The sequence below is a fragment of the Anolis carolinensis genome, chromosome 1 (genome assembly GCF_035594765.1).
Source record: "Anolis carolinensis isolate JA03-04 chromosome 1, rAnoCar3.1.pri, whole genome shotgun sequence".
Taxonomy (NCBI): domain Eukaryota; kingdom Metazoa; phylum Chordata; class Lepidosauria; order Squamata; family Dactyloidae; genus Anolis; species Anolis carolinensis.
The window spans coordinates 134,047,858-134,075,370 of NC_085841.1; the positions used below are offsets into that span (position 1 = coordinate 134,047,858).

Here is a 27,513-nt window from a genome sequence, read left to right on the forward strand (position 1 = left end):
TTTGCTGTTTAAAAAAAATGCTACCATTAGTCACACAAAGTACAAGGTGAACCTATTAAGATGGTAAAGTATTCAGAGAATAATAGTTACATCAACTGACTAAAGAGAAGAAAGTTGCATTATGGTAAAAGGATCTGTATCTTGCTCATGTGCTTCTTTTGCTATTAGTCATAAATACACATCCCACCTCCAATTCATATATGAATAGAATGTATATGCAAAAATGTATTTGCCACAGTTGTGCCAAGTTTCGCCAATAGATAATGACTAATTAAAGGTGAATACACATACACACAACTGATATTTAAGATGGCTGGTGTATATTTAATTAAAGTTTAAGAAATCTCACTAAAATGGAAATGATCTCTTTAATTCAAATTAATTCAAGAAAACGGGCCTTGATTTCTAATTTGGCATTAGATATTCTGTCAAATGCACGACATCTTGCCAAGGTGCAAATCACAAAGATGGGGATGAATCTATTGATCAATATGTAATTCAAACATCCTTCCAAAGCCAAAGAATTAATCTGATGAGAGAGGTTAAAAGTGATAATTAATGCTTGATCATCTGTGAACACATTCTGTAAAATGTGAGATTTAAATATAGGCAGAAAGAAGACCTTCAAGCTAATTTGAAGTCTGCTTCTAATCTCCTGTGGGCATTTTTTTAACCAAACACCCTCTGTTTCTATGGCTAAATAGAATGCATGGTGATTTGGAAACAGCAGTGCAGAGTTCATTTAAAACATCTTGCTACCTATGGTAGATTAATAGAGATAGCCCACTTTTCAAATCAAGGCATAAAATCTGGCACACAAAACAGAAAACACCACAAGTCTATTAAAATAACATATGATGAGCTCTTTATTTAATGACGCCCACAATCACATTTTGCCTAATGGTAGCATTGTCCCACATACCTTCAAAATATAGTCACCTTTCCACATTTGAAGTCTTGACTTTTGCAGATTTGATTATTCACAGAAGTAATTAAAATATTATCTCTGGGAATCTTAAGGTCTTCCAGTGTGGAACTATGGTCAACGTCCTTCATCATAGCCATACACGACTTAAGTGGTTCTCGACCTGTGGTTCCCCAGATGTTTTGGTCTACAACTCCCAGAAATCCCAGCCAGTTTACCAGCTATTGGGATTTCTGAGAATTGAAGGCCAAAACATCTGGGGACCCCAGGTTGAGAACCACTGATCTAGGGGTTTATAGAGAGAAGCAATTCTATGGCCAGTTTCCAGTAGAAATTGATGATAGTTTCTTTGGGCGAAGAGACTCGTCTATTCCTGATTGCTGACTGGCCAAAAGTTTAAAGGTCTGTGAATCTCAGCCGTTGATTGGCCGAGGAGTCTGGCAGGAATTCTGATAAACTGTCACTGGTTGTCTTGGAAGCTGCCTGCTGTCCTTTTGTGTCAGCCCTCTGGAGGATGGGAAGGCATGTGGGCTAGATTTTGGGGACAAGGAGAGTTGATGGGCTTACTCCTAGTGATGTAGGTTTAAGGGGATGCCCAGATGTTGGTCAATGGGTGCAGGATGTCCTGATGGGTTTCAAGATTAGGACAATGGATGCACTTTGATGAGCTTTTTCAATGAATATATCAGTGTCTCAACCAATTCAACAGAGTTTGTGGCTGCCACAAAAACAAAGTTTCTGGAGTATAACAACTACTTTCAAAGTATTGTTGAAGGCTTTCATGGCCGGGATCACTGGGTTGCTGAGAGTCTTTTGGGATGTATGGCCATGTTCCAGAAGCTTTCTATCCTGATCTTTTCCCCACATCTGTGACAGGCATCCTCAGAGGTTGTGAGGTATGTTTCAAAGTAAATACCGCACATTTAAACAAGAATAACACTTTCCAACCAGGAGCAGAACATTTTTCAAATTGTGTTACATAGTGTATTCAGGGTTAAGTGTCCCTTTTATAGTGTTCTCATTGACATCTTAGATGGCATGCTTCTTGTATCTTGTTTGTATTTCCTGTAAATCTCTGTAAAATGCAGCATTGCTTAAGCCGCTGTGTCGAAAGCTTAAGTATCCACTTGCCAAAGGCCATATATGGTGATGCTGCTGTATGCCAGGAAGTTGAGGTCACAGTTGTAACTTTGGACGATGGCAACCTGGGTCCAAATTCCATTCAAACAGTATTCCCCCCCCCCCCCCCCCGATAGGCCTGATTATTGTTTAAATTAGCAACACACCAGCTTATCCTGGCATGATGGGGAAACTGAGTATGAGAGCATCTACAATGTAAAAATAATGCAGTTTGACACCACTTTAATTGCTACGGAATCCTGGGAGTTGTGGTTTAATTTCGCCGGCAGAGGAGGCAAAAGACCCGGTGGAACTACAATTCCCAGGATTCCATAGCAGTTAGAGCGGTGTTAAATTGCATTCGTTCCACAGTGCACCCTATTTCTGGTTCTCTCATCCTGAGTGGTCATCTCCCTGAAAAGGTGTCAGTTCGTATTCCTTGACATTATAAATACCAATTCCCTTCAAAGGAGTGCTGAGTGCGTTTGCCACTCTAACTCATGCTTCCCAGCGAAGCTCCGCCCACCATAGGCTAGGCCACGCCCCTCGTCCGACCCTCTGTGTGTGTGTGTGTGTGTGTCTCTCTCTCTCTCTCTCTCTCAACCCCCTCCTCACCAAAACATTGACACGTGCTCAGGTTCCTTCTGGTCACGTGAGGCGGGAGCGTCACAATGCCCGCAGCAGCCAATGGCCGGGCCGGGTTCAGGGTGGCAACAAGCGAGGCTGCGCTTTAACCAATGGGAGAAATGCAAAGCGGGGCGGGGACTGATGGAAGTGCCTTGCTGCTTCCGTCAATAACAAAGCTCTCGCTTTGGTTGGGGGTCTTCGGGAGCGAGGAAGGAGTAAGACCCGTGCCTGGCTTGGGCTGGCTTCTCTCCATTATTTACGGTAAGGGGGAACACAGTAACTCCCACCTCCTTCCAGGTGGGTGCATCTACACTGTGGAATCAATGCAGTTTAAGACCACTTGAACTGCCGTGGCTCAATGTTAGGGGCACCTGGGAAGTGCAGTATTGCAAGGTCTTTCGCCTTCTCTGCAGTGGGTTATTTGTGCCTCAGGCTGGATCTACACTGCCATATCAAATCCAGATCATCTGCTTTAAACTGGATTATGTGGCAGTGTAGACTCATATAATCCAGTTCAAAGCAGATAATCTGGATTATATGGCAGTGTAGACTCACATAATCCAGTTCAAAGCAGATAATCTGGATTATATGTCAGTGTAGACTCACATAATCCAGTTCAAATCAGATAATCTGGATTATATTGCAATGTAGACTCACATAAGCCAGTTCAAAACAGATACTCTGGATTATTGTATGACAGTGTCGATCCAGCCTCAGCAAACTGAAGGTCCCATGATTCCATAGCATTGAGCTTTGGCAGTTCAAGTGGGGTCAAACTGCATTAATCCCACAATGTAGATGCTTGAGAACTTCCTCTTCATTGAACTGACAACAGCCCACCTGAAGAAGCCCCTTTCTGATGCCTCATAGTGGTCAAAGGCCTTTCTTTTTGCCACATTAAAAAAATAATAGGCCAGTCTTGTGCTAGTCTACTTGGATGCATGTCCTTAATTCAATAGGAATGGCTTCCAAGGCTGTGCAAAAGATTTGGGCCCCCAGTCCTCTGGAGCAATGAGAAAATATAATATTCAGCAAAATTCCTTTTCACCCTTCTTTTTATTCTGAATGTAGGTTGAGCCTTCCTTATCCTCAAATCTGATCATATAAAATCCAGATTATCTGCTTTGAACTGGATTATATGACTGTGCAGACTCATATAATTTGGATTACCTACTTTGATAATCTGGATTATATGGCAGTGTAGAAGGGGCCTGAAAGACTCCAGAATCATCCATGTGGGTGGCTGAGGTAAGGACACCTTTTCTTTTGGATGGTTTAATATACACAAACTTTTTTCATGCATAGGATTATTTAGAATATCTATCTATATAAATTAAAATATGTGTGTAGATGGTCAATTCTGTCACACCTGAAGTGACTTGCAGTATGTTCTCAAGTTGCTTCTGACATGATTAAAAAACAGCAAAAGGTTATTGCTTGGTGAAGTGACTCCTGTGATGTCACTGCTAGGGGAAGGATTTTACTGTTGGTAATCCTCTGTGATGTCACTGGTAAGTTGCATGAGGAAAAGCAAGGATGACAGAGAGAGAGAAGAGAAGATCTAGGAAGGAACCAAAGGACAGAAAGAAAGGGCCACAAAGGGAGCCTGCCCACCGTTGGCATGAGGTTGCCATTGAGACATTGCGAGGTAGGCCTTACCATAGCTGGAGAAGGGAGAAAGCAGATGGAGAGCCGTCTCAGAGACACCTGGCCAACTTTGGTTGTATACACAAGTCTATATGTATAAAAGTAAAAGTAAGCCTGTCTGCCTGTACCACAAAGGTTATTGCGATGAAATAATCCAGTGGACCTTTGTGATGTCACTGGTCCTCCTCACAGCCATATAATGCAGAATATCAAGGCAGAAAATCCGACAATATCTGCTTTGAACTGAGTTATCTGAGTCCACACTGCCATATATTCCAGTTCAAAGGAGAAAATGCGGGATTTTATTCAGCTATGTGGAAGGGACCACTGTATTGGCTGTTGCTTGGCGAAAGATTGGCTGATGCCATACAAAATAGCCCTCTGATGTCACTGGGAAAGAAAGGTAGCCTATCTGAGGGGGAGGGAGGAGGGAGGAAAGAGCCACAAAGAGAGCCATGTTGCCACAGAGACAATGGAAGGGAAAGAAAGAAAGAGAAGGCAAAGGAGAAGGGAGGAAGAAAGAAAAACGAAGAAGTGAAGAGAAGGGAAAGGGGGAACGATGCGAAAAGGGAGAAAGAAGGAATGAAAGCAGGGAGCAGCAGTCACTTTGAAACCCTGGCAACACCAGATATATATGTTATATACATTAGTTGTGTATGAAAAATGACCTCCAGGCTATGTGTATTTAAAATGTAAATAAATTTCCCATTTAGTCTTGGGCCCCGTCTCCAAGATATTTCATTATGTACATGCAGGTATTCCAAAATATGGAACACTTCTGGTCCCAAGGATTTTGGATAAGGGCTACTCACCCAGTATTTCTCCCTTTCACTTTGCACCCATATTCAGCCATTTCACTGTTCTTCTTTTTCATAGAATCATAGAATAGTAGAGTTGGAAGACACCACATGGGCCATCCAGTCCAACCCCCTGCTAAGAAGCAGGAAATCGCATTCAAAGCACCCCCGACAGATGGCCATCCAGCCTCTGCTTAAAAGCCTCCAAAGAAGGAGCCTCCACCACGGCCCCGGGGAGAGAGTTCCACTGTCGAACAGCTCTCACAGTGAGGAAGTTCTTCCTGATGTTCAGGTGGAATCTCCTTTCCTGTAGTTTGAAGCCATTGTTCCGTGTCCTAGTCTGCAGGGCAGCAGAAAGCAAGCTTGCTCCCTCCTCCCTATGACTTCCCTTCACGTATTTGTACATGGCTATCATGTCTCCTCTCAGCCTTCTCTTCTGCAGGCTAAACATGCCCAGCTCTTTAAGCCGCTCCTCATAGGGCTTGTTCTCCAGACCCTTAATCATTTTAGTCGCCCTCCTCTGGACGCTTTCCAGCTTGTCAACATCTCCCTTCAACTGTGGTGCCCAAAATTGGACACAGTATTCCAGGTGTGGTCTGACCAAGGCAGAATAGAGGGGGAGCATAACTTCCCTGGATCTAGATGCTATTCCCCTATTGATGCAGGCCAGAATCCCATTGGCTTTTTTAGCAGCCGCATCACATTGTTGGCTCATGTTTAACTTGTTGTCCACAAGGACTCCAAGGTCTTTTTCGCACACACTGCTGTCAAGCCAGGCGTCCCCCATTCTGTATCTTTGATTTCCATTTTTTCTGCCGAAGTGAAGTATCTTGCATTTGTCCCTGTTGAACTTCATTTTGTTAGTTTTGGCCCATCTCTCTAGTCTGTCAAGATCATTTTGAATTCTGCTTCTGTCTTCTGGAGTGTTAGCTATCCCTCCCAGTTTTGTGTCGTCTGCAAACTTGATGATCGTGCCTTCTAACCCTTCATCTAAGTCGTTAATAAAGATGTTGAACAGAACCGGGCCCAGGACGGAGCCCTGCGGCACTCCACTTGTCACTTCTTTCCATGATGAAGACGACGCATTTGTGAGCACCCTTTGGGTTCGTTCGCTTAGCCAATTACAGATCCACCTAACCGTAGTTTTGTCTAGCCCACATTTTACTAGTTTGTTTGCCAGAAGGTCGTGGGGGACTTTGTCGAAGGCCTTACTGAAATCCAGGTACGCTACATCCACAGCATTCCCTGTATCGACCCAACTCGTAACTCTATCGAAAAAAGAGATCAGATTAGTCTGGCTTGACTTGTTTTTGGTAAATCCGTGTTGACTATTAGCAATGACCGCATTTGTTTCTAAGTGTTCGCAGACCACTTCCTTAATGATCTTTTCCAGAATTTTGCCTGGTATTAATGTGAGGCTGACCGGACGGTAATTGTTTGGGTCGTTCTTTTTTCCCTTCTTGAAGATAGGGACCACATTCGCCCTCCTCCAATCTGCTGGGACTTCTCCCGTTCTCCAAGAACTCTCGAAGATAATTGCCAGTGGTTCTGAAATAACTTCCGCTAGTTCCTTCAGTACTCTTGGATGTAGCTGATCTGGCCCTGGGGACTTGAATTCGTTTAGAGTGGCCAGGTGTTCCTGGACAACTTGTTTCGCTATTTGGGGTTGGATTTCCCCCAATCCTTCGTCCATTCCATGTTGCTGAGGTTGAAGATGGCTTTCTTTTTGTGAGAAGACCGAGGCAAAGAAGGCATTAAGTAGTTCTGCCTTTTCCCTGTCCCCTGTCGCCATCACCCCATCTTCTCCTTGCAATGGCCCTATCGCCTCCTTTTTCTTCCTTTTTCTACCAACGTAAGCAAAAAAGCCTTTTTTGTTGTTTTTTATGTCCCTGGCAAGCCTGAGCTCATTTTGTGCTTTAGCCTTGCGAACCTTTTCCCTACAGGTGTTGGCTATACGTTTGAATTCTTCTTTGGTGATTTCTCCCCTTTTCCACTTCTTGTGCATGTCACTTTTGAGCTTTAGCTCAGTTAGAAGTTCTTTGGACATCCATTCTGGCTTCTTTGCACTTGTCTTATTTTTCTTCTTTGTTGGCACTGTTTGCATTTGCCCCTTGAGTATTTCACTTTTGAAAAACTCCCATCCATCCTTAACTCCCTTGTTTTTTAATATCGGCGTCCATGGAATGCCGCTCAGTAATTCCTTCATTTTTTGGAAGTCAGCTCTCTTAAAGTCCAGAATGCGTGTTTGACTTGTCTTAGTTTCAGCATTCCTTTGTATTGCAAACTGCAGGAGCACATGGTCACTTGCCCCTAAGGATCCAACCACTTCAACTGTATTGATCAGGTCTTCCACATTTGTTAAGATTAGATCAAGAGTTGCGGATCCCCTTGTTGCCTCTTCTACCTTCTGGACCATAAAATTATCTGCAAGGCAAGTGAGGAATTTGTTGGACTTTGTACTCTTGGCTGAGTTTGTTTTCCAGCAGATATCGGGATAATTGAAATCGCCCATGACTACTATATCTCTTCTTTGTGCCTGTTTGGTCAGCTGTTGACAGAAGGCTTCATCAAGTCCTTCATCCTGACTCGGAGGTCTGTAGTAGACACCCACGACAAGATCTTTTTGAGTCCTGGTTCCCTTGATTCTTATCCAGATGCTTTCAAGCTGGTTTCCCGGATTACAGTCTTGCATTTCTTCTGCAACGTAACTGTTTTTGACATATAAAGCTACTCCCCCTCCTCTCCCCTTTGTTCTATTTATGTGAAAGAGGTTATAGCCCTCAATGGTTAAATTCCAGTGATGGGAGTCATCCCACCAGGTTTCAGTGATGCCTATGACATCGTATGTGTGGTGCTGTGCTAGGAGTTGGAGTTCGTCTTGCTTATTTCCCATGCTCTGAGCATTAGTGTAAAGACATGTAAGCCCCTGTGACCTCCCCTCGAACTGTTTATTTGGGATTATTGTGCTCTCTGTACTTGGTCCTTGCTGTGTTTGTGCAGCCCTCCGTTTAGCCTTTCGGCGGTTCCCTGTGGTCATGGGTAATATAGTGTTCGCCAGGCTGTTGTTCCCCTCCCCCAGTGGATCTAGTTTAAAGTGCGCCTGATGAGGTTTGTGAGTCTGTGTGCAAAAAGATGTTTTCCTACTTGTGTGAGATGCACCCCATCGCTTGCCAGTAGTCCATCCTCTTGGAAGAGTAGACCATGGTCAAGGAAGCCAAAATGCTCCTCTTGACACCATTTTCTGAGCCAGTTATTGACCTGTACTATTTTTCCGGCCCTTGTAGAGCCGTGTCCTACAACGGGGAGGAGGGATGAAAAGATCACATGTACATTATACAGTTTTAGCTTTGTTCCCAGAGCTCGAAAATCATTTGTGATCTTTTGAAAAGTATGCCTAGCGGTATCATTGGTACCTACATGAATCAACATAAGGTGGGGAGGGTGATGGGGCTTTAGGAGCCTGCTGAGCCTCTGAGTGATATGGTGTATTTTAGCCCCCGGGAGGCAGCATGTTTCTCGAGCCATCCCATCCGGTCTGGAAATGATGGCTTCCGTTCCTCTAAGGAGGGAGTCACCTACTACCAAGACCTGTTTCCTTTGAGGATTGACAGGGTCCCTTTTGTGCAAGACAGTGTGTATGTCCCCTGAAGAGTGTTCCTGTTGAAGTGAATCATGTAGGTGTAAAGTGTTGTCCTCCTCCTCAACATCCCCAGTGCATTCATCAATGACAATCCATTGAGATACATCCGAGAGCCCATTACTCTCCCAAGGATGTTCCTGTTGTTCCTGGTCTACGATTGGGGATGGAGCATTTGCATGATTACATAAGTGTGACTGTGGTGATGCACTGTCCCCGTCAGGGCTATCCCCTGCGCATTGATCCAGGGTGGTCCACTGAGTGGTATCTAAGAAACTGTGGTCCTCCACAAGATGTGTTTCCTGATTGTATGTTAATGATGTAAGAATTTCAAATCTGTTGTGTAAATGCAGCTGAGCAGAGGAGTTCTGCGGAGGCTGCCTGGTCCTGCGTCTCCTTCTATGGGTGACCTCCTTCCATGCCTGAGGGTTGTCTACCTTTGAGTTTTCAGAAAGGGGCTTTAAACATAGTTTGTGAAGTTTCCTATTGAACTAGTTAGTTCTTGAAACCAGTTTGTGAAATAGTTTAGAGTGGAAATGGTCAGTGTTTGGGTATATAGAAGGACTTTTTTGCTGAGATTTGTTCCCAGTATCACTGTAGATACCAAACTTCACAGATGCTCAAGTCCCATTATATGCAGTGGGATCGTAAAATAGTGTCCCTATAAACAGCAAAACCAAGGTTTCCTTTTTGGATTTTGTTTTAAAAAAATATTTTCAAGCCACAGATGTTAGAATCCATGGATGCAGGACTCGTGGATACAGGGGGTCCTTCCACACAGCCCTATATTCCAGAATATCAAGGCAGAAAATCCCACATTAACTGAGTGTGGACTGAGATAACCCAGTTCAAAGCAGATATTGTGGGATTTTCTGCCTTTTTATTCTGGAATATAGGGCTGTGTGGAAGGGTCCTCAGTAAATCAAGTAGAGAGATCTCTCCACATTACTACTTGACCAGAAACTTTGGTATCAGAGGCAGAATTAACACTGAAAGAATAGGAATAATTTCCTAAAGCACAAAAAAAGAAAAGAAAAACATTTGAACATATTTCACCAAACATTTTATCAACATTAAAAATATGCCTCTGTCAAATGAAACAACAAGCTCGGATAAGGCTTGAAGAAATTTGAAAAAATGTCAGTCCTCTAGTGACCATTTGAAGGGTCTTCAAAATGAAGTTAAAAGTAGTGTCGTCCCTCTGCATTTGCCGTTTGACTTTAGTAGATTTGATGAAAAATGTTTTCTCTGAGTTTTCCAGTGTAACTCTAATGCCAGCTTCCTTTAGTCATGCTGGAGGATCTGAAGCAGTGTTGCCCAACCTTTTGTCTTTTGGACTTCAGTACCCAGAATTCCTGACTGGTGGCCAAGCTGGCTATGGATTATGTGAGATGATGTCTAAAACAGCTGGAGGACCAACATTTGGGAAGCACTGAAGAGTTTTGAGAGGGAACATCTGTCCGAGACCACTTCTATACTGCCATATAATCCAGATTATCAAAGCATATAATCCAGATTATCTGCTTTTAACTGGTTTATATGAGTCTGCACTGCCGTATAATCCAGTTCAGAGCAGATGATCTAGATTTTATATGGCAGTGTAGAAGAGACCTGAGAATCTTTAGTTCTTCTGATGCAATTCTGTAGTCAGCTTTCCGTGGAAGTCGACCAAAGAGTCATGTTGGAAGACCTATTTCCTAGTGCAGTGTTTGGGTAAAAAAAAAAAAAATCACTTTCTTTATTTGCAGCTTTTCACTTTCACACGGGTCTTGTGCCCCTAGCCCAGTGGTTCTCAACCTGTGGGTCCCCAGATGTTTTGACCTTCAACTCCCAGAAATCTTAACAGCTGGTAAACTGGCTGGGATTTCTGGGAGTTGTAGGCCAGAGTACCTGGGAACCCACAGCTTGAGAACCACTGCTCTATCCACAACAAATGAGGGTTCTCTGTTGTGTGGATGAGGCATTGTAAATGTAGAATATACAGCCAGTTCCGTTTATTGTGTTTTACTCATTGATATATTAGATTGTAAGCTCCTTGTGTCTTGTTTATGCTTACTATATATATTTGTAAAGTTCAGTGCTCCTTAAACTGATGAGCTTTATCCTAAGTATATTTACTTCCTTGCCAAATGCCATATATGGTGATGCTGCTACATGCTTTGAAGTTGTAACATTGGACTATGGCAACCTGGGTTCAAATTCCTACTCAGGCACTATATACAAGTTGTTGACTTTAGGCTGGTGATATTCTTTGTTTCACTTTCATGACAGAGTAAGCTAATGTGCTGTGAATTAAAATAATCTTACCTTTGTGTTAAATGCCATATATGGTGATAATCCTTGTGCTAGAGCATTGATCTCATATTATGCCACCTTGATTTCCTTAGATGAAAGGGCATGTATATTATTTACATAACTAGGTGATAAAACAAATATCTGCCCGAACAAACAGAGTTCGTTTAAAGAAGAGGTATATAAAAGCTAATTGCAAACTTGTAGCTACTACTGACCACCCTTCCTTAAAGGTGAGTGAGAGGAGATGAACCAGGTTATAGATTTCTAGAGAGGGCAAACAAAAAATATTTTTTACAATACAATAATCAGACATATTGTAGATTAAAAGTAGATTTCATGCCTTTCTTCCATTCTCTTCTTGCTTTGGATAATCATCCTGAAGTTGGTAAGATTACAGTTATTAGTTAACAGTGACAGCAATAAATGTATTTTTCTTTTTGGTATGATGAAGAAAACAGTCTATATGGATACATATTTAGAAGTGAGGGGCACAACTACAGTTGCAGCATTAGGGGCTCAGTTTGTATGGGCTGTGTGTGTAAAAATAATTCTAGGTAAGTTTAGAATTCAAAGTCATCACCATGCTAGTCTATACTATTAGTATGCAAAGGGATCTTGTTGTACCTTAGGGACTGACAAAACAAAGTTGGTAGCATAAGCTTTTGTAGTCTACATGTATTTATTACCTGTCGTATATCTGTCCTTTCCTCCCAGGAGCTCAAGGTGGCATTGAGTGAGATCATCTGGGGAAGTAGACTTAGGCTACAAAAGCTTTTGATAAATGTGTGCAAATAGAGTATTGTGTCTGTAACTTTCAGACCAGATCAAAAATCCAAATGCAGTGGTTGAGTGATGTTGAGCAGTAGGAAGTTCAAGATTAAACAACTGAAGTATTTCTTCACATAGCCTATAGTTAAACTGTGTGATTGGTGCACGCAAGATATGTTGGTCACCAATTTAGATGACATTCAAAGTGATGGTAGGGAAGATAACGTTCAGTATCAGCAATAGCATGCCATCAAGTACCACAAACTAGAGCACCAGTCTTTAACATTTGGTCTTCCAAATATTTTATGCTTCCAGAAGCCCCAGAGGACATGGACAGTAGTGAGGACATCTCTAGATGTCCCAAACATCTAGAAGATCAAAGATTGAGAACTACTCTCCTAGGGGACAATAGTGCAAAGGGGTTTTCCCTCACATCCTTCTGATAGATATTAGGAACATTAGGAAGAACTTCCTCACTGTGAGAGCTGTTCGGCAGTGGAACTCTCTGCCCCGGACTGTGGTGGCTTTTAAGCAGAGGCTGGGTGGCCATCTGTCAGGGGTGCTTTGAATGAGATTTTCCTCCTTGCAGGGGGTTGGACTGGATAGCTCGTGGGGTCTCTTCCAACTCTATGATTCTATGATAGGTCAAACTCATAACTCATCAATCTCCTCTAAGCAAGCTTTGAAAAGTTAGAATACTTTTCTGTTTTGCTCCTTATTAAATATAGTCAACATATTTATGAGTGATGTTAGAGACACATTAATCTGGATTAAATTATTTTGAAGTGTGCACAGTGCTGTACTATAGACCCAGTACTGGAGAGATAAGCTATAGTATAAAATGCTGAAGGCATGCTTTGATTTTCTTCACTGTGTCTGATACCTTGTAATTGAAGATTCAGTTACTCAGTAGCCACTGAATAGTTATTATCTTTGTGACCATGTCTTATCTTAGTCTTCCTTCCAACAAGCTTTTTTGGGTTGATAGATGCTAAAGATTATTATACTGCCACAATGTTAAAATTGATAAAACTGCAATGACTATTTCTTGCCTTAAGGAAACAATGCCTTTTTTGGGCCAGGACTGGCGGTCTCCAGGGTGGAGGTGGATTAAGACAGAAGATGGTTGGAAGCGATGTGAGCCATCCAGCTCAGAACTCGAAGAGGAGAATAATCGCCTTAATGACATCAGTCATGCTGTGTAAGTGTTTTTAAGTTAGCAAAAAATGGGTGGGTTTTTTTTTTGGAAGCTGAGTAATAATGCATTTCTCTAATTTTATTTATGTTTATCTGCTGTAGTTTATATATTAGAACAACCAAGAAACTATCTACCTGGTGGCCTCAATTGTGACTGGAACCATATTTTGTATTCATGTGATGATTGGTTGCCAGCATTAAAATTGCTTTTAGATAAGTAGCCATTAGGGCCAAAACAAAACATTTGTTACAAAGCAAAGCAGCAATAATAAAACCATATACAGGCGCTGCCTGGTCTGATTGTCGGATGGTTGGGATTAAGAGAAGACTAGACATATCAATTTAAATACATTATTGAACTTCGAAATTCAATATAGGTGCAAGATCTTTTGAAGAAGCCTGTTGATGTGTGAATTTAGGACTGTGGGCAAGATAACTCTCCTGGAGTTAAACATTTTCAGACTTTACCCTATTGCTTCATGCCTTGCTACTTTAAAGCATTTACTAAATGTTTACCTCCTTGAATTGTTAGGATTACACTTACAGTGCTGTAAGTGTTGAAAAATGCCTTGTGTTTCGGCAGTGGAAATAAAGTATTAATGTGTGATGGTGCAGGTGTTGAGACGTGAAATCAGTTTTGTCTAACATCATAGTAGATGAAAGCTATTTTGGATTACCATGGTATTCAGCAATAATATAACCACCTAATTAACTGATACAGGGTTGCCATGGGGACTCTGGCTGTTTTGAGTGTGAGATGGGCCATTAGACCCATATCACTAAAATGAGGTTATTGCTGCAAAAAGCTTGAAATTGCTAGCTTTACGAGACTCAGTATGTGAACTTCACAAAAGTCATAACAACGCTTTAACATTCAGAGCACCCCCCCAAAAAAAATGTTTAAAATATGAGCATTCTTTGTTCGTTTGACACATTAGGGGATAGAGCATTGTCAAACTGGAAATCGGTGAAATGCAGAACCCTACGTCACATTTTCATTTGGTTTTATTTTAACATGGTTGTGTATTAAATTGGTAAAATTTTCATTCAGTTTCATTTTATAAAAGCACAAAATGGATCATGCATACAGTATCCACGTTCTGAGTACAATTCAAAACTGGTAGAAGAGTAGGTTCTCAGAAAAAGGGGTTGTGGAAAAATGGGAGACTCTTACATACCAGTAGACATTTACATGGAAGAAGAAAAGAAAACCATGAACATTTTTTATCTTGGGAAGGTTTTTATAGTGAATCGGGCCTCTGCTTCCAAGCAGATGGGCTTTGAAGTCTATATTAGTAGCATGTTAACAGATGTAAAGAACGTGTCAAGAAAGAGTCCATTTGTAGGACTGACCTTGCCGATAATTTTGTATTAGTATTTGTGAACTTTCCTGTATTATTAACCTGCCTGTAAAGGTCTCATAGCTATGAAGGGGGAGATAAGACATGCTTCTGCATTTAATTTTTCTTGGTTTGCTCCACCATTATATAACCCTTCGGAGTTCATTTGCCCCAACCGTTGTGTCCCAAATATTTAGCAATGAGGAATGTTTTGGCTGTAGATAATGTTGGCTACAGATAATCTGGGCAGAATTAGTTTTTGGGCCTGCTTGTGCCACTGGCTGTAAGAGGATGCTGGGCTCCATCAGCAAAGTGGTTGGAATGCTGCTTTGCTGTGTACCATCAGCTGTATTATTTACCAACAGTGAAGTTTATGCTATAGCCAAAGTACATGTCAGTGTTGAACAACGAAATGACTCTTGGTGAGCTCTACCAATATTCCCAATTTTGGAACAGAACTACTTTTATACTCTGTAGCTTCCATAATTCTAAGTGAACATTTCATATATATTCCAAAAGTTCACAGCTACCGACCTTTCTAGTGGCAGTAACAATGGTAATTCTAATCATGAGCTGTTCATCCATGTTGCCTCTTGTTTAATTATATTCTACATCCAAAGTGACAGAAAATGAGCTGTAATTACTGCTTGTTGGAATCAATTTTATAGAAGTGATATTGTTTCTTTATTGAAGGTTGCTTCGCTGCCCTAGATTATTTGCAGTGCATGGGCAAGATAGATTAGATTTATTCATGTGCAACTAAGCTTAGTCTAAGGTTCAGTGTGCATGATTTTAATATATCTGTTGTCTGTTTAAGCAACCCCTTTGTTGTATGAGCAGGAACATATCGGAAATGTCTAACCATTGTTTCTCATTTTCTGAATTAACTTGTTACCAGCTTGAGAACAAGTCAGACTGTTAAACCACCTTCAAAACTAGTTTTATATCCTGGCTTCTTCCAAAACGTGTAACCAAAATTTACATGTTGAGACAAAATGTGAGAATAGGATAACTTAAAGCAGAGCTTTCCAAACTTTTCGAGTTGCTGACATGCTTTGTAGACAGGCATCCTTTTGCAACACAGCAATTCAGTTTTACTAACAAGTCAGGGGTTAAACCAACCCCTTAGAAGAGTTTAATGCAATATAAATAACATTTGTATTCATATAATCTTTACTGTTTAAATGAGTTTCGGAATTTTTTCCAAGTGATTCTTGTGTCGTTTCCTCTATAGCTGTTCCATGGGGTTCATCACAAACATCACTGCCAACAATTTTTTCTTTCCTTAATTAGAAACTAGTCAATTTTCGTGGTCATTACTGCAAGTCAATAAACAAACTGTAAATGTTCTAGCTGCACCTACACTTGAACAGCACCAGCATTCTACATCTGTATTGATTAAACTTCTCTGGAGGCTTTGAAATGGAGGTTGGATAGCCATCTGTCAGAAGGGCTTTGACTGTGTCTTCCTGCCTGGCTGAAGGGAGTTGGACTAGATGCCCCTTGGGGTCTCTTCCAGTGGTGTCTTCTTCTCTGGAGGTTTTGACACACTTAGGGACTACAGGTGACACACTGGTGTGTCCCAACACGCCATTTGGAAAGCTCTGAATTGGAGGCTTCCTGTTATGCTTAGTAAGAGTGAAAGTGCTATGTGTGACTTGTTCACATCTTGTGTGTGACTTTTTCACTTCTTATCCAAAGAGAGCATTACATCTTTTCAGGAATAATCCCAGGAGAGTCTAACAAGAGATTTGGCAGTTATCTTACAAGGGGCTAGGTTCTTTCCAGCAGAAGAAATCAGAATGCCAGCTGACTGTTTCTGCCAAAAGCTGAAGCTGGAATTAATACATTTCAGCCTGGATATGGGTCGTTTCCCACCTCCTGCATTTGCAATATGTAGAATCATCATGGCAAAAGTAGAGTGGGTTTTGCCAGTCTACAGACTTTGCCACCCTTAACAAAAAAAAAACACCCTTGGTTGTAAAAGCTGTACAATTTTTGTCTTGCACTTATCTTTACGGTGAAGCTATAAGCATGACATTTAATTTATTGTGCCTCTCATATCATTGATGTGTGGCCACTCTGGGAGAGAGTACTGTATTTTTTGGTTAATTGTGTTTTGCCTAACAATCTTAATACCTATCTGCAGAATGATTTTAAGATAGCTACCACTGCTGTCTTTTCAAATGAAAGCAGACTGGAATGCTTGCTTGATCTAGCAAATTGCTGAAAAACTTATGGTCCTTCAGACATTCATGTGCTACCACTTTCATAAACTCTCTGCATTGACCAGGCTGAGTCTGATGGAATTTATGACCTAAATCAATGAGAAAGCCACATATTTTTGACCCTGATTGATCCCAAAATATCCTATCTTAGCCTTCCCAAACCTAGTGTCTTTCAAGTGTTTTGGTCTTCAGCTCCCATCAGTCCCATAAGTAATTATCAATAATGCAGGGAGCTATCGCCCAAAATATTTGGAGGGCAACCTTAGGGAGTCCTCTGATAGTCCAAAGAAATATTGAAGACAATTGCAGGACAATGTGGGTAAGAGTAGTCTAGAAAAGACCACGTTTTTTTGTAAATTCTCTTCCTGTGTAAATTCTGGTGCTTAAATGCACACTTGAATTAGAAGCTAGTGTCACAACAGTGACTATAAAGATTTTGGATGGCTTGTTTATGTGCAGGGAAGATACTAAGATTTTCCCCATTCTAATCAATGACTTAATTGCATAGTAAATAGTACATTTCTCAAATAGCTATTTTTACTATGTTTATTATTTTATGCAGTCTTTCAAAGTTTTAAAAACACCCTGCTGTTCCCATGAAGTGTACACTTTAGTTTATAGTAACCTCTCAATATTGCAACTTGCTTAAGCGAGAGTGACTTTTGCCCAAGGGAAAAAGTTTGGCAGCCTTCCTTTCCTGTAATAGTCACCTTATTAGCAATTAAAATAACCCCCCTGGGAGGTCATTTTATACTTCTTGAGCTATGAATACACATTATCTGTAAAAACAACAATAAACAAGGACCACATAAACTGGTGGAATTTTGTTGTGTGTGCATTGAAAATATTGGTAAAGTGGAGGGACGGGACTTGTGGCATCAGTCATTCTTGCTGTTCCCAAGCAGCATTGCAGAAAAGCAAGACAGAATTACTGAATAGACATCACTGAAGGGAGGCATTATAACAATAACATTCTGGGCATTAAAATGGAGGGGTTGTTTTAAAGGAGTCACAGATAGCAGACCTCAGGCATGGTATGTAAAAGAAGCAAAACTAGTATAGTATGGCCTGTATATGCATAGGGGATATGTTTCAATATGTTTGTGAACACTTGAAACTGTGAATAAATTGGACTACACCCAAGCTGAAACATCTTTTAGAAAATAAATGATTTAAAAATGCAAATCAAGAAAATATTTTAATGGAATGCAGTCAGTTTTCCTTATCTTGATTTGCATTTTTAAAACATTTATTTAGTAAAAGATGATTCAGCTTGAGTCACGTAGTCTGTATAACATCATGCATTTCTTTCATAACTCCATTAACATTAGCATAATATCCAGAAAGGCCTTATAAAGATACAGGCTGTTGCACTGTATTAACTGGGAAACAATGATGGCGTGAGGACAAACCTGCCTAGCAATCCCTTCCCTGTGAGAGGGCAGACCTTCACTGTTGTTGCTTGGGATTTAGAGCCCTGGTTCCCAAAATGGGGCACACACCCCACAGGAGGGAGTGAAAATTGATTTTTAAGGTTGGCAGTTTGAGAATTAGTTATTAACAGTGATTTTTTGCATTTCTTATAGTTCTAGAGGCCTCATATATGGTAATATACATATATATTGTGACATACATATTTTTGAAATTAAAATCAGAATGTACATGGCGGTCAGCTAGTAACAATGGAGAGGGAGAAAATCCGCTAATAGAGAAGGAGTGACGAGAGTATAGATAACTAGAGAGTACATGATCTCAGAAGGGGAGAGACCACTTTCATTCCAAACTCCTCCATTAACTTGTTTAGACCAAGTCATTGGCCTTTTAAGCTTCCTCCACACTTTTGAATACTAAAAATTATATGTCATGAGGGGAGGGGGGTGAGGACTTAGAGGTGCTTAGGTGGGGCATGGGGACCACTAGTTTAGAGGGAAGAGGGGAGCTGCCACATGCTACCAATCAGAAGATTAGAAGGGGTGGGGGTGAATGTTGCCAACCTGTATTACCTTGGAATAAGATGCATTGAAATAATGGGGTATATTTCTGAGTAAATGTGTGCAGCTAAGTTTTGTTTTGAAAAGGCAGCCCTCCCCAAATGAGAGGAATGCTGCCTAAACCAGAAACAGCTGCCTGACAACTCTGTTGGGCAATTTTCTATCCAGTGTTGCAAGAGGTTTCATAGGTTTAAAAAGGGAAACATAGATGGCATAGCAGAGCTGATTTGTTCAGTTCACAAAACTTCCATAGAGTTGTGCCTCTGCAGTATTAGGTACTTTTTCTCTGAGTAGTAAAATAATGGCTTTTTAGTTGCAAAGAAAATGATAGATCATTGGCACTGAAGGTCCAATTTTTTTCTTGCAGTGTAGGTGAATATACACTAGTAGATAACTTTTACCTGGGGTGGAGAGACCCTTATTTTGGTTGCACCTGTCTTGACTTCAGTGAAGATGATACTTCTATCCAAGCCGAGCATGATGTTAATCTATAATTTAAGAATATGCTCAAGATACAAGCTTTCAATTCCTTCTGTCTATTAACATTTGTTATTTTCATTGGAAATTTGCCAGACTTTCATTTATGTGTATAAAAGGTGATGTGAAATAAAGCTTATCATGTTTTGTGCAAGTTAAGAAATCCCCAGCTGTAGGTGCTGAACAAAAGATCTTACAGATAGATCCAGCTTTCTGCTTGTCAGGCCTGGATGTTTATAATAAAAAGGGGTAAGTCTCACTGCTGATAATTGGCGTAGACCTACCAGTATCAGAGACTTTTGTGTATTGAATGTGAAATGCTCTGTAATTCTGTTCAGTTGAGGGTGGCAACTCCTTTGATTGGAAATATTTGGGGAGAGATCCTGAGTGCACACGCTCATTCCTATCCCTGCTTCAGTCCTGCATAAACGCAGGTCATATCTTGTACGAGACTCCATAAAATAGATATTTCAAGGATCTCGTTTTGATGCTGAAGTTTGGATTTCTAGAGCACACATCACTCTACCAAGGCTGCCTTTACATTTGAATTTTTGACAATTTGAAAGCCTTTCAGTATCATCGAATTCCTGTAATTAATTGTTTGAAATCCAGCATTAAACTGATGGTGTGCCATCTTTTTAAATACGTGCTGTTTCAGTCCTAAATATATGGATACTCAGACATTCTTTGGCTCTTCCTTTTTCTCATCTTAGTAATTTACAACATCTAAGCTACATGTGTATGTTTTGTAAACCTACGTTGACAGTGATAAATACTTTCATTTAACAGAGTCAGCTGTTTATTAAAAGTGAACACTGGCAAGCATAGAAAACACTTGTATACAATTTTCCTGTCAGGGAATGAAGGTGGGAAGATGTTTACTGTCTTTTATTGTACATGTTGTGTTTGTAAAGCTTCAGCAATTCTCATCTGTTTAAGGTGAACTGCTTTGTGTGAAGGAGAACGTCCTAGCTAATCAGAGTTCTGGGAAGGTGATTACTTTGTCTTTATATCACTATTGTTCCTTGAAATATTGTGTGTGTGTTTGTGAATCAAAACGTTTAGACTGAGGAATTTTTTTTTAAAACCCTTTGCTAATTTTTTACACCAAACTGCTCTTGGCTCTGATCTTAAACAGCCTGGAATAATAGTGAAATAGTGTCATAAAATATTATAGCAAGCCATTAATTAGTACACAGTATTATCAGATGACCATATTTATTCCAAAAAGACTGAACATAATTACAATTTATCTACTCAGTTGCTTTGCCCATAAATAATGGTGTATATCTTTGCCAGCCAGATCTATTTTTGGAGATTGCAGAGAGTAGACACAGGTTTGGGAGTGAGTGGGAATTTTAAAAGCAGTGTTTTCTATTCCTTGTTTATGTTTTTACTGTGTTACAAATGTTATTTGAATTTTGCTGTTTAATTGCCTTCAGAACCATTTCTAACAGAAAGATGGGATATGAATGTAATTTTTAAATACAAAAGCATTCCTTCCATCTGATCAGTCTTAAAATTGGTAATAATAATAAATACACTTTATTTGTATCCTGCCACCATCTCCCTGGAGAGACTCGAGTCTGCTCATATTTTCAGAATATATTAGATATTTTCAGAATATATAATGTATTATTTTAACATTTAGTGTTCACACTGCATGATCTGTTTCATATATGTGAGTAGTAAATGGAATTGTATCGGTACTTTCATTAGTGGCACCACTTTTAAAGATACATTTTGTATGTACACATTTGTTGCCTACTTGTTTTGAAATGTATTCAAGGAAATTGACAGTTGTAGTCTTGTATGTGTTTAATTGGAAGTCCGATGCAGCACTCCAGAAATCATGATGCCTGTTATGGCTTCACGTGAACTTAATGGAAGACCAGCCAATGGGAGCAATAAAGAAAGGAATAAAACAGGGTGATAATTTTTTAGTTTTGGGTATTTAGCTTTCTCTGACTTTTAAATATACCTCTGTCAGCTGTAATACAGTTCATATGCTGTGGCACATGGTGGGCAATTGTGGAAGGCTGGACCACATTAGCTCTCCATGGGACCTTGGAGGATCCCACAATCTATAATATTCACTGGAAAAGACTAAAAATGTACAACATCAAAATGCCTCTAAAGGTACAGTAGTGATTTTTGCCATGCTTTTAACATTCTTAGGACATTTTATGTGAACCAAGGTCACTTCTTCTCGTTCAAAAAAAGACCTCTTATAATCCCAGTTTAGCTAATGGGTGGCAAGAATGTGGTGAAATGCTCCTATGGCCCCAGGAGGGCATTTGAGGACAAAAGTTTTAACATCTAGGAGGCTCTGGGGACTAGAGCTGTTTAGGATACATGCAGCTCATGGGCTGCCATTTGTCCATCCTTGATCTAGTGCTTTTCGTGGTTGATTTAGGCATGCTTCAGCTCTTCTCTTGGAAAATCTAATTTAGGGGAATGGTCATTCTCGGAACCCCACAGCTAATGGGGCAAGTTAGGAAGATCATTCTGGGAGATGTTCTATCCCATCTAGTTCTGTTCCAGCTTGATCAACCTGATCTACTCAAGCCAACATGGCTGGATTCACCCTGTGGTGTTACAAGTGTAGGTGAACTCTTGTGTTTACACACAAAGAATGAAAGCTTGTACTGTATGAAGTAATAGAGTTGGAAGAGAGCCCAAGGACTATCATGCAGGAACACACAATCAAAGCACTTCCAAAAGATGGCCATCTAGCCTCTGTTTAAAAACCTCCAGACAGAGAAAGGAAGCTTTTTTTCCTTGAGAACTGCAAATAACTAACACTTGTTGATGACCTTAATATGCTTGTTTGCTACTTTAGGATTTCAGTATTCAATGATTTCTATAGTATATGAAATGCATTTTATGAAATAGTTCACTAGCTGAAATGTGTATGTGTGTTCTTCTTCCAGCATCTTGGATAATGATGAAGAAATATATAATGCTGACTGTGAATTTGCAAGCAAGAAAAGGAAAAAGGATCATTTTAGAAATAATGCAAAATCTCAATGTAAGCTTTAATTTTTATTTTTAACTTTCAGTTCTAGAAAGAAAAGAAATAAATATTCAATGTAAATATAAACTTGTGCTTCAGTAGTACCTACGGAAAAACATAATGTAAACATAACACTTCGTATATATGAGAAGTGTAAATATGTGGAGATTCTGCTATTATATATCTAATTACCAATAAATAGAGAGAGGGGAAAAGAGGGATGTACAGTATGATGCCCGTATCTGCGGGACATATCTTCCCAGGCTTCATCGGGATACACAAAACCACAGAAAATAGCAAACCCTGTTGAAATGAAGGATTTCTGGTCAATCATAGCATTGTGTTGGAGGACCTAGAAAATGGCATTTTGTTAGACAGTGAAACCGCAGGAACCCTTCTTGAAGATCTGGAGGTCATACAGTATTTTACCCAAAATTTGACAAGGGGAAACCTGAAGGAAAATGATGTGCTTTTATTTAAGGCATGGGTTCTTACCATACCCATACAGAGGGTCTTTTTTAAACCTATGGCTTACTTCAATAAAATAACTTGTTTATGGTTATGTAGACTGTAGGTTTGTGAGACCCTAAGCATTTTATGCAAGCAAAAGTTTTTATGGCTCTGTCAGCCTATGTTCAACATATGCATTAGATAACCTCTGCCTCTCTCCCCAACCACCCAGCTGTGTGGAAAATATCCCAAAACTGGCTACAGGGAGCTTCACAATCCATAGGAGCAGATTTATAATGTACTCAAGTTGATATAAAGGGAAGAAGACAAGCCCTTCTAACTTAGGATTCTGCTTGCAGACATCTAGTGCTGGACAGAATTATTAAAGTCTGTTTCAGTCTGTGGAAGTCTTGCCTGTAGACAATATTTACTTTATTCCAGTTCTTCAAACAAAATATTTGTTATCCTCTCTTATAACTGTTATCACTGTAAAGTAGAACATTGGAATTAGTTTTGTGTTTTATTTTTCAGATTTCTATGGGGAGAAATGGATATATGTCCATAAAGAAAGTACTAAAGAAGTAAGTGTAACACAAACTAACATATTGCGTAGTACTCATCTATTTAATTAATACCTTTAATTAAATACCTGATTCCCTGTGGTGTGGTTTTTAATTCAAATACCTGTTGGTGATTTTAATGTTTGTGTCCTTACTGGATTATACTCAGCTGCTATCTGAATTAGTTTCATGATGCTTTTATTGGATTTTGTTACATGTATTTCACTGTGCCTAGAGCAATCTATTTTATTATAAGATTAATAAATTAATTAATAAAATAATTAAATATACATTCTACCCAAGGGGAGACTGGCTAACTAGTCTTCAGGGGTGGGAATAGAATGAGATATTTTTTTGCCATTCTTTCATTCATATGGACAAGAGGGAACAATTTAGATTTCAAGGCTTCAGTATCAACTGTCAGTCATCTGGGATTTTTTTCTTTTTTTATACGCTCTGTATTCCAATTTGTTTATCCAGAAGTGCAACACAGCATATATGTCTTCCTGCATATAGGTAGATCAAGGACATGCTGCTAAATATGGGAGAATGGGCCATTGCTGAGTGAAGAGGCACAGAAAACCAAGGCTGTTTCTGTGCTTTCGGGTACAGCTTCATTTGTCTTCTTTTAATAGTCTCTCTCTCATCTCTGAAGGTTATGGTACAGCTAGGTAGCTCAATGACTATATCACAGGGAAGGCTGTAGGTGGACCGTTGTATGGGCAGGGCACTTAAGGCTCTTGTATGCATCCCTTCAAGAAGCTTTATTTTTTAAATGGACTGCTAATATCCATTTCTCTTTTTCTCCTCCAGAGGCACGGCTATTGCACTTTGGGAGAAGCCTTTAATCGCTTAGATTTTTCAAGCGCAATTCAAGACATCAGAAGATTCAATTACGTTGTTAAAGTAAGATATTTGTGTGTTCACTCCATGTTTGAATTTCACTGAACTGTAAAAAATCATCAGCTCATTGCATGCTGGTGGCCTTCGGGGGAGAGCTTATCTGAGACTGGGAGAAAGCAATTGCCTCCATTTGTCAGATTAAACACGAAGGGAGAGTTATATGGTAACAGAACTTAAGCAGTCAGGAAATCTTTCTCCAACAGTAACCTGAGAGTTGGCTTCTCACTTTCGCAGGGCACTTGTCATAGTAGATGAGATGCCCCTCTTGCCTGTTCAATGAATATTCAAAGTTCTTCTTTTGAAGCTGCTTTCTGTGAGCCTGATAACATCTATGTTGTAATTTTTCCTCTAGTGCTGCTGTCTCATGTATTATAATAATATCAAAGTTCAACACCATAGGAGAATGAAGCCCTTATTTACATAATAATAACATATGCATCAAGGTAAAAGTACATAGTTTCCCTAGTTTTGACTGCTGTTCCTAGAAGCTGTTATTGGTCTGTTTCACTGCTGTGCTTTCCTAATATTACTAGGAACAGGAAATGCAATTTTTGTCCTCTTATATCATGTAGTAATTCCTGGTTGGTCAATTGGTTTGAATTCCTCCAGTGAGTAAAACAAGATATATATGTTTTTTAAAAAATGACACAACAGATGACATGTTAGAATTCTATATTATGGTTCACATTGTTTTACTTAAAATATAAAATATACAATGTGTCTTTTGCAGGAGTTGGGATGCAGGACCCTCATGGAAGTGGTAAAACCATGAATTCAAAAGATGTAAATTTGTATACGTTTCTAGGAATCTCTAGATCCTTCAGATCGGCTTTATGGTCAACGTCTGCCATAAGTTAAGCACAGAGTTGTGCTGGAGCAACTTGGGATTCTAGAGAGAAAATATTAATCAAATCTGCAAATAAACAAATCCATAAATGTTAAACCTACAAATGTGAAGGGCTGATTGTGTTTGGATGTCTGTTTTGTCACTCTTGCATTCAAGCCTTCTGCCAGAAGACAGTCCTCAAATAATCCTATGCAGATTTTTTTCAGACATTTATTCATATTCACATAAAAATCAGAATTAGGAATGGGGTCAATTCTCAGTCAAATATAGAAGATAGTTGAGAATGTCATTGATAAAATGGAGGCCTGATGTATATACAATGCTACTGATTTTGAGAGGAGTGTCTGCTTATGGTTTCAAAATGTACATTGTATGAATGGTTATTCACATATTCCTAGTTTCATTAACTTATCATAAATATCATAGACTTTTCATACTCCCAGCTTCCTTCTCTAAGCTAAATACTACTGTAACTTATTCCCCAGATGTCATTCAATCATCTTGTACTGTTTTTTTCTCTTCATCTCAAGTAGTTTTGGGAATATTCTTTATATTGTGGGCACCTCCCAAGTTTAGATTGGCCTTGGAATAAGATGGAGAAATGCCAATCGTACGTTTTGATTCTTTGGATACCCCAGCTGGTCTACACTATGGGATTAATGCAGTTGAAAGCCTTTTAACTGCCATGGCTCAATACTGTGGAAAACCGTGATTTGTAATTTAGTGAGACACCAAAACTTTGGCAGAGAAGGCTAAAAATCTTCCTATGATTCCATTTGACTGAGCCATGGCAGTTAAAGTGGTGTCAACCTGCTTCAATTCTACGGTGTACATGCCCCCCCCCCCGGGTGTTTCAGTTCAGACTGGAGCTTGGGTTGGTACCAAAGCAGGGGTTACTAGCTCTCTTGACATTTTGCAGGTCACCCCACAGGAATACAGCCTCAATGCTTCAGATTTTTAAAACAGCTTTTCTGTAATGGAACTAAGCTCCATTAAACACAGTATGGCTTGTTCAGTTGCATTTAAAACATTTTGACTAAACGTGTAGGATTGCACAGCAATTCAAAGAAATGTATTTGAAGTTTAATTGTCCAAATTTCAAACATGCAAATAAAAATATGCTGAGTGTGATTTCCCCCCACTATTTCTCCTCTTTTCCTTTCATATTCTTGATTGTTCCCTAACTGCTCCATTGAAAAAAGTGGGATGTGACTGTGTTTCGTTGAAGCTGATCTGTGTTTGAAGTGTCTCAAAAATGTAGGCAGGTGAACAAGAAATATTTTATCTCCATCATGGGGGCGATGTAAAAGTGTAGAAAAGAGTTTTAAAATGTTTTTGAGAGAATATTTCTGGAGGATTTAATTTCCAATCTGTCTTGCAATAGTAGGAAACAATTGCTTCTTCCTTTTGTGTGCCAATCTTTTAAAAATATATAAGTATATTTTGTTTTGAAGCAGAATTCAGTTTGAAAGGGAACACTGTGTATCTCCTAGGAGAGCTTTTGATGTTAACAGCAAGTGCTGACAATGGATACACAAGTAACTTGGACTCCTGCTGTGATACTGAAAAGGGGAATTTACATGGATTAGTGAGATATCAGAGATTGGAACATAGTTTGTGCCTATCTCTATTAAGAATTCAATCTTTGCCAACTTCAGAAGCGTCATTCACTTGCCCATCTTCTTCTCTAGAATTGCTCTTTAGCTGCATTTAGTGTCTTTGCCAAAATAGTAGGATAGTAGTAATAGTTTAAAATTAAATAATAACATAGTATGTCTATATGTATCCCAGTTTGCTTCTAACAAATGGTGACCCCCATGAATTTTATAGTTTTTTTTAGGTAAGGAATATTCAGGCAATTTTGCCAATTCCCCCCTCTGAAAGATACCCTATAACACCTGGTATTATTTGGCAGTCTCACATCCAGGCTGTGCTTGCTTAGCTTCCAAGATTAAACGGTGTCTGATGCCTTTAGGATATTGGATGTGAAATGTAGTCCTGGAGAAGAGTTCTCTGCACTGTTAAAAAGACACATGGCAGGCTCCAAGAATACATCAATCTTGAACTCTCATTAGAAGAGAAGATGTCTAAATTGAGGCATTGGTTCTTTGAGAATACCATGAGATTAAATGACTGACTGGGGGGGAGGGGATGGTAATTCTTGGCAAAGTGGGATATAGCAGGAAAAGTGGGGAACACTATACTGGATTAATTCAGTCAAGGTCCTGAGTTTGCAAGACCAGAGTAAGGCAATTGATGACGGGAGTTTTTAGAGATGCTTCATTCACAGAGTTATTGAAAATCAAAAGGTTTATCCGCACTGTAGAGTTAATGCAGCAAGTAATCTGGTGCAGTGATAGATATGAAAGAGATGGAATTGACCAATGGAATGGCACGGACTTGCTCTTGGATCACGTGATTTACTCTGTTGTCAAGGCAAGTGTTAATAGTTTTAATTATGTTTTAATTGTACTTTAATGTGTATTTTAATGACTTCCTTTGTATTTGTTTTTAAAGGCACTGAATTATTACCACATTGTCAAGCTGCCCTGAGTCCCCTCTGGGGTGAGAAAATCAGGGTTAAAGTATAGTAAATAAATAAATAAATTGACACCACTTCAACTGTCATGAGCACAATGTTGTGAAATCATATCAGCTGTCATTTTACAAGGTCTTGAGCCTTCTGTGC

At 39.7% G+C, this 27,513-nt stretch overlaps 1 protein-coding gene across 6 annotated transcripts in view; it reads left to right on the forward strand.

Annotated features, from left to right (window-relative positions):
• Positions 1–2,768: 2,768 nt before the first annotated feature.
• The window catches only part of fbxo25 (F-box protein 25), a 50,856-nt gene continuing 26,111 nt past the window's right edge, over positions 2,769–27,513 (forward strand). The window contains exons 1-5 of one of the 6 annotated variants that reach the window (XM_062982732.1): positions 2,769–2,932; positions 12,874–13,016; positions 21,982–22,079; positions 23,046–23,095; positions 23,888–23,980. In XM_062982732.1, the coding sequence (XP_062838802.1) occupies positions 12,880–13,016; positions 21,982–22,079; positions 23,046–23,095; positions 23,888–23,980 (378 nt within the window). In that variant the 5' untranslated portion in view covers positions 2,769–2,932; positions 12,874–12,879. Of the gene's footprint in view, positions 2,933–12,873; positions 13,017–21,981; positions 22,080–23,045; positions 23,096–23,887; positions 23,981–27,513 lie in introns of those variants that run through there. The other 5 variants (XM_062982734.1, XM_008118417.3, XM_008118425.3 and 2 more) reach the window with 5 other exon arrangements.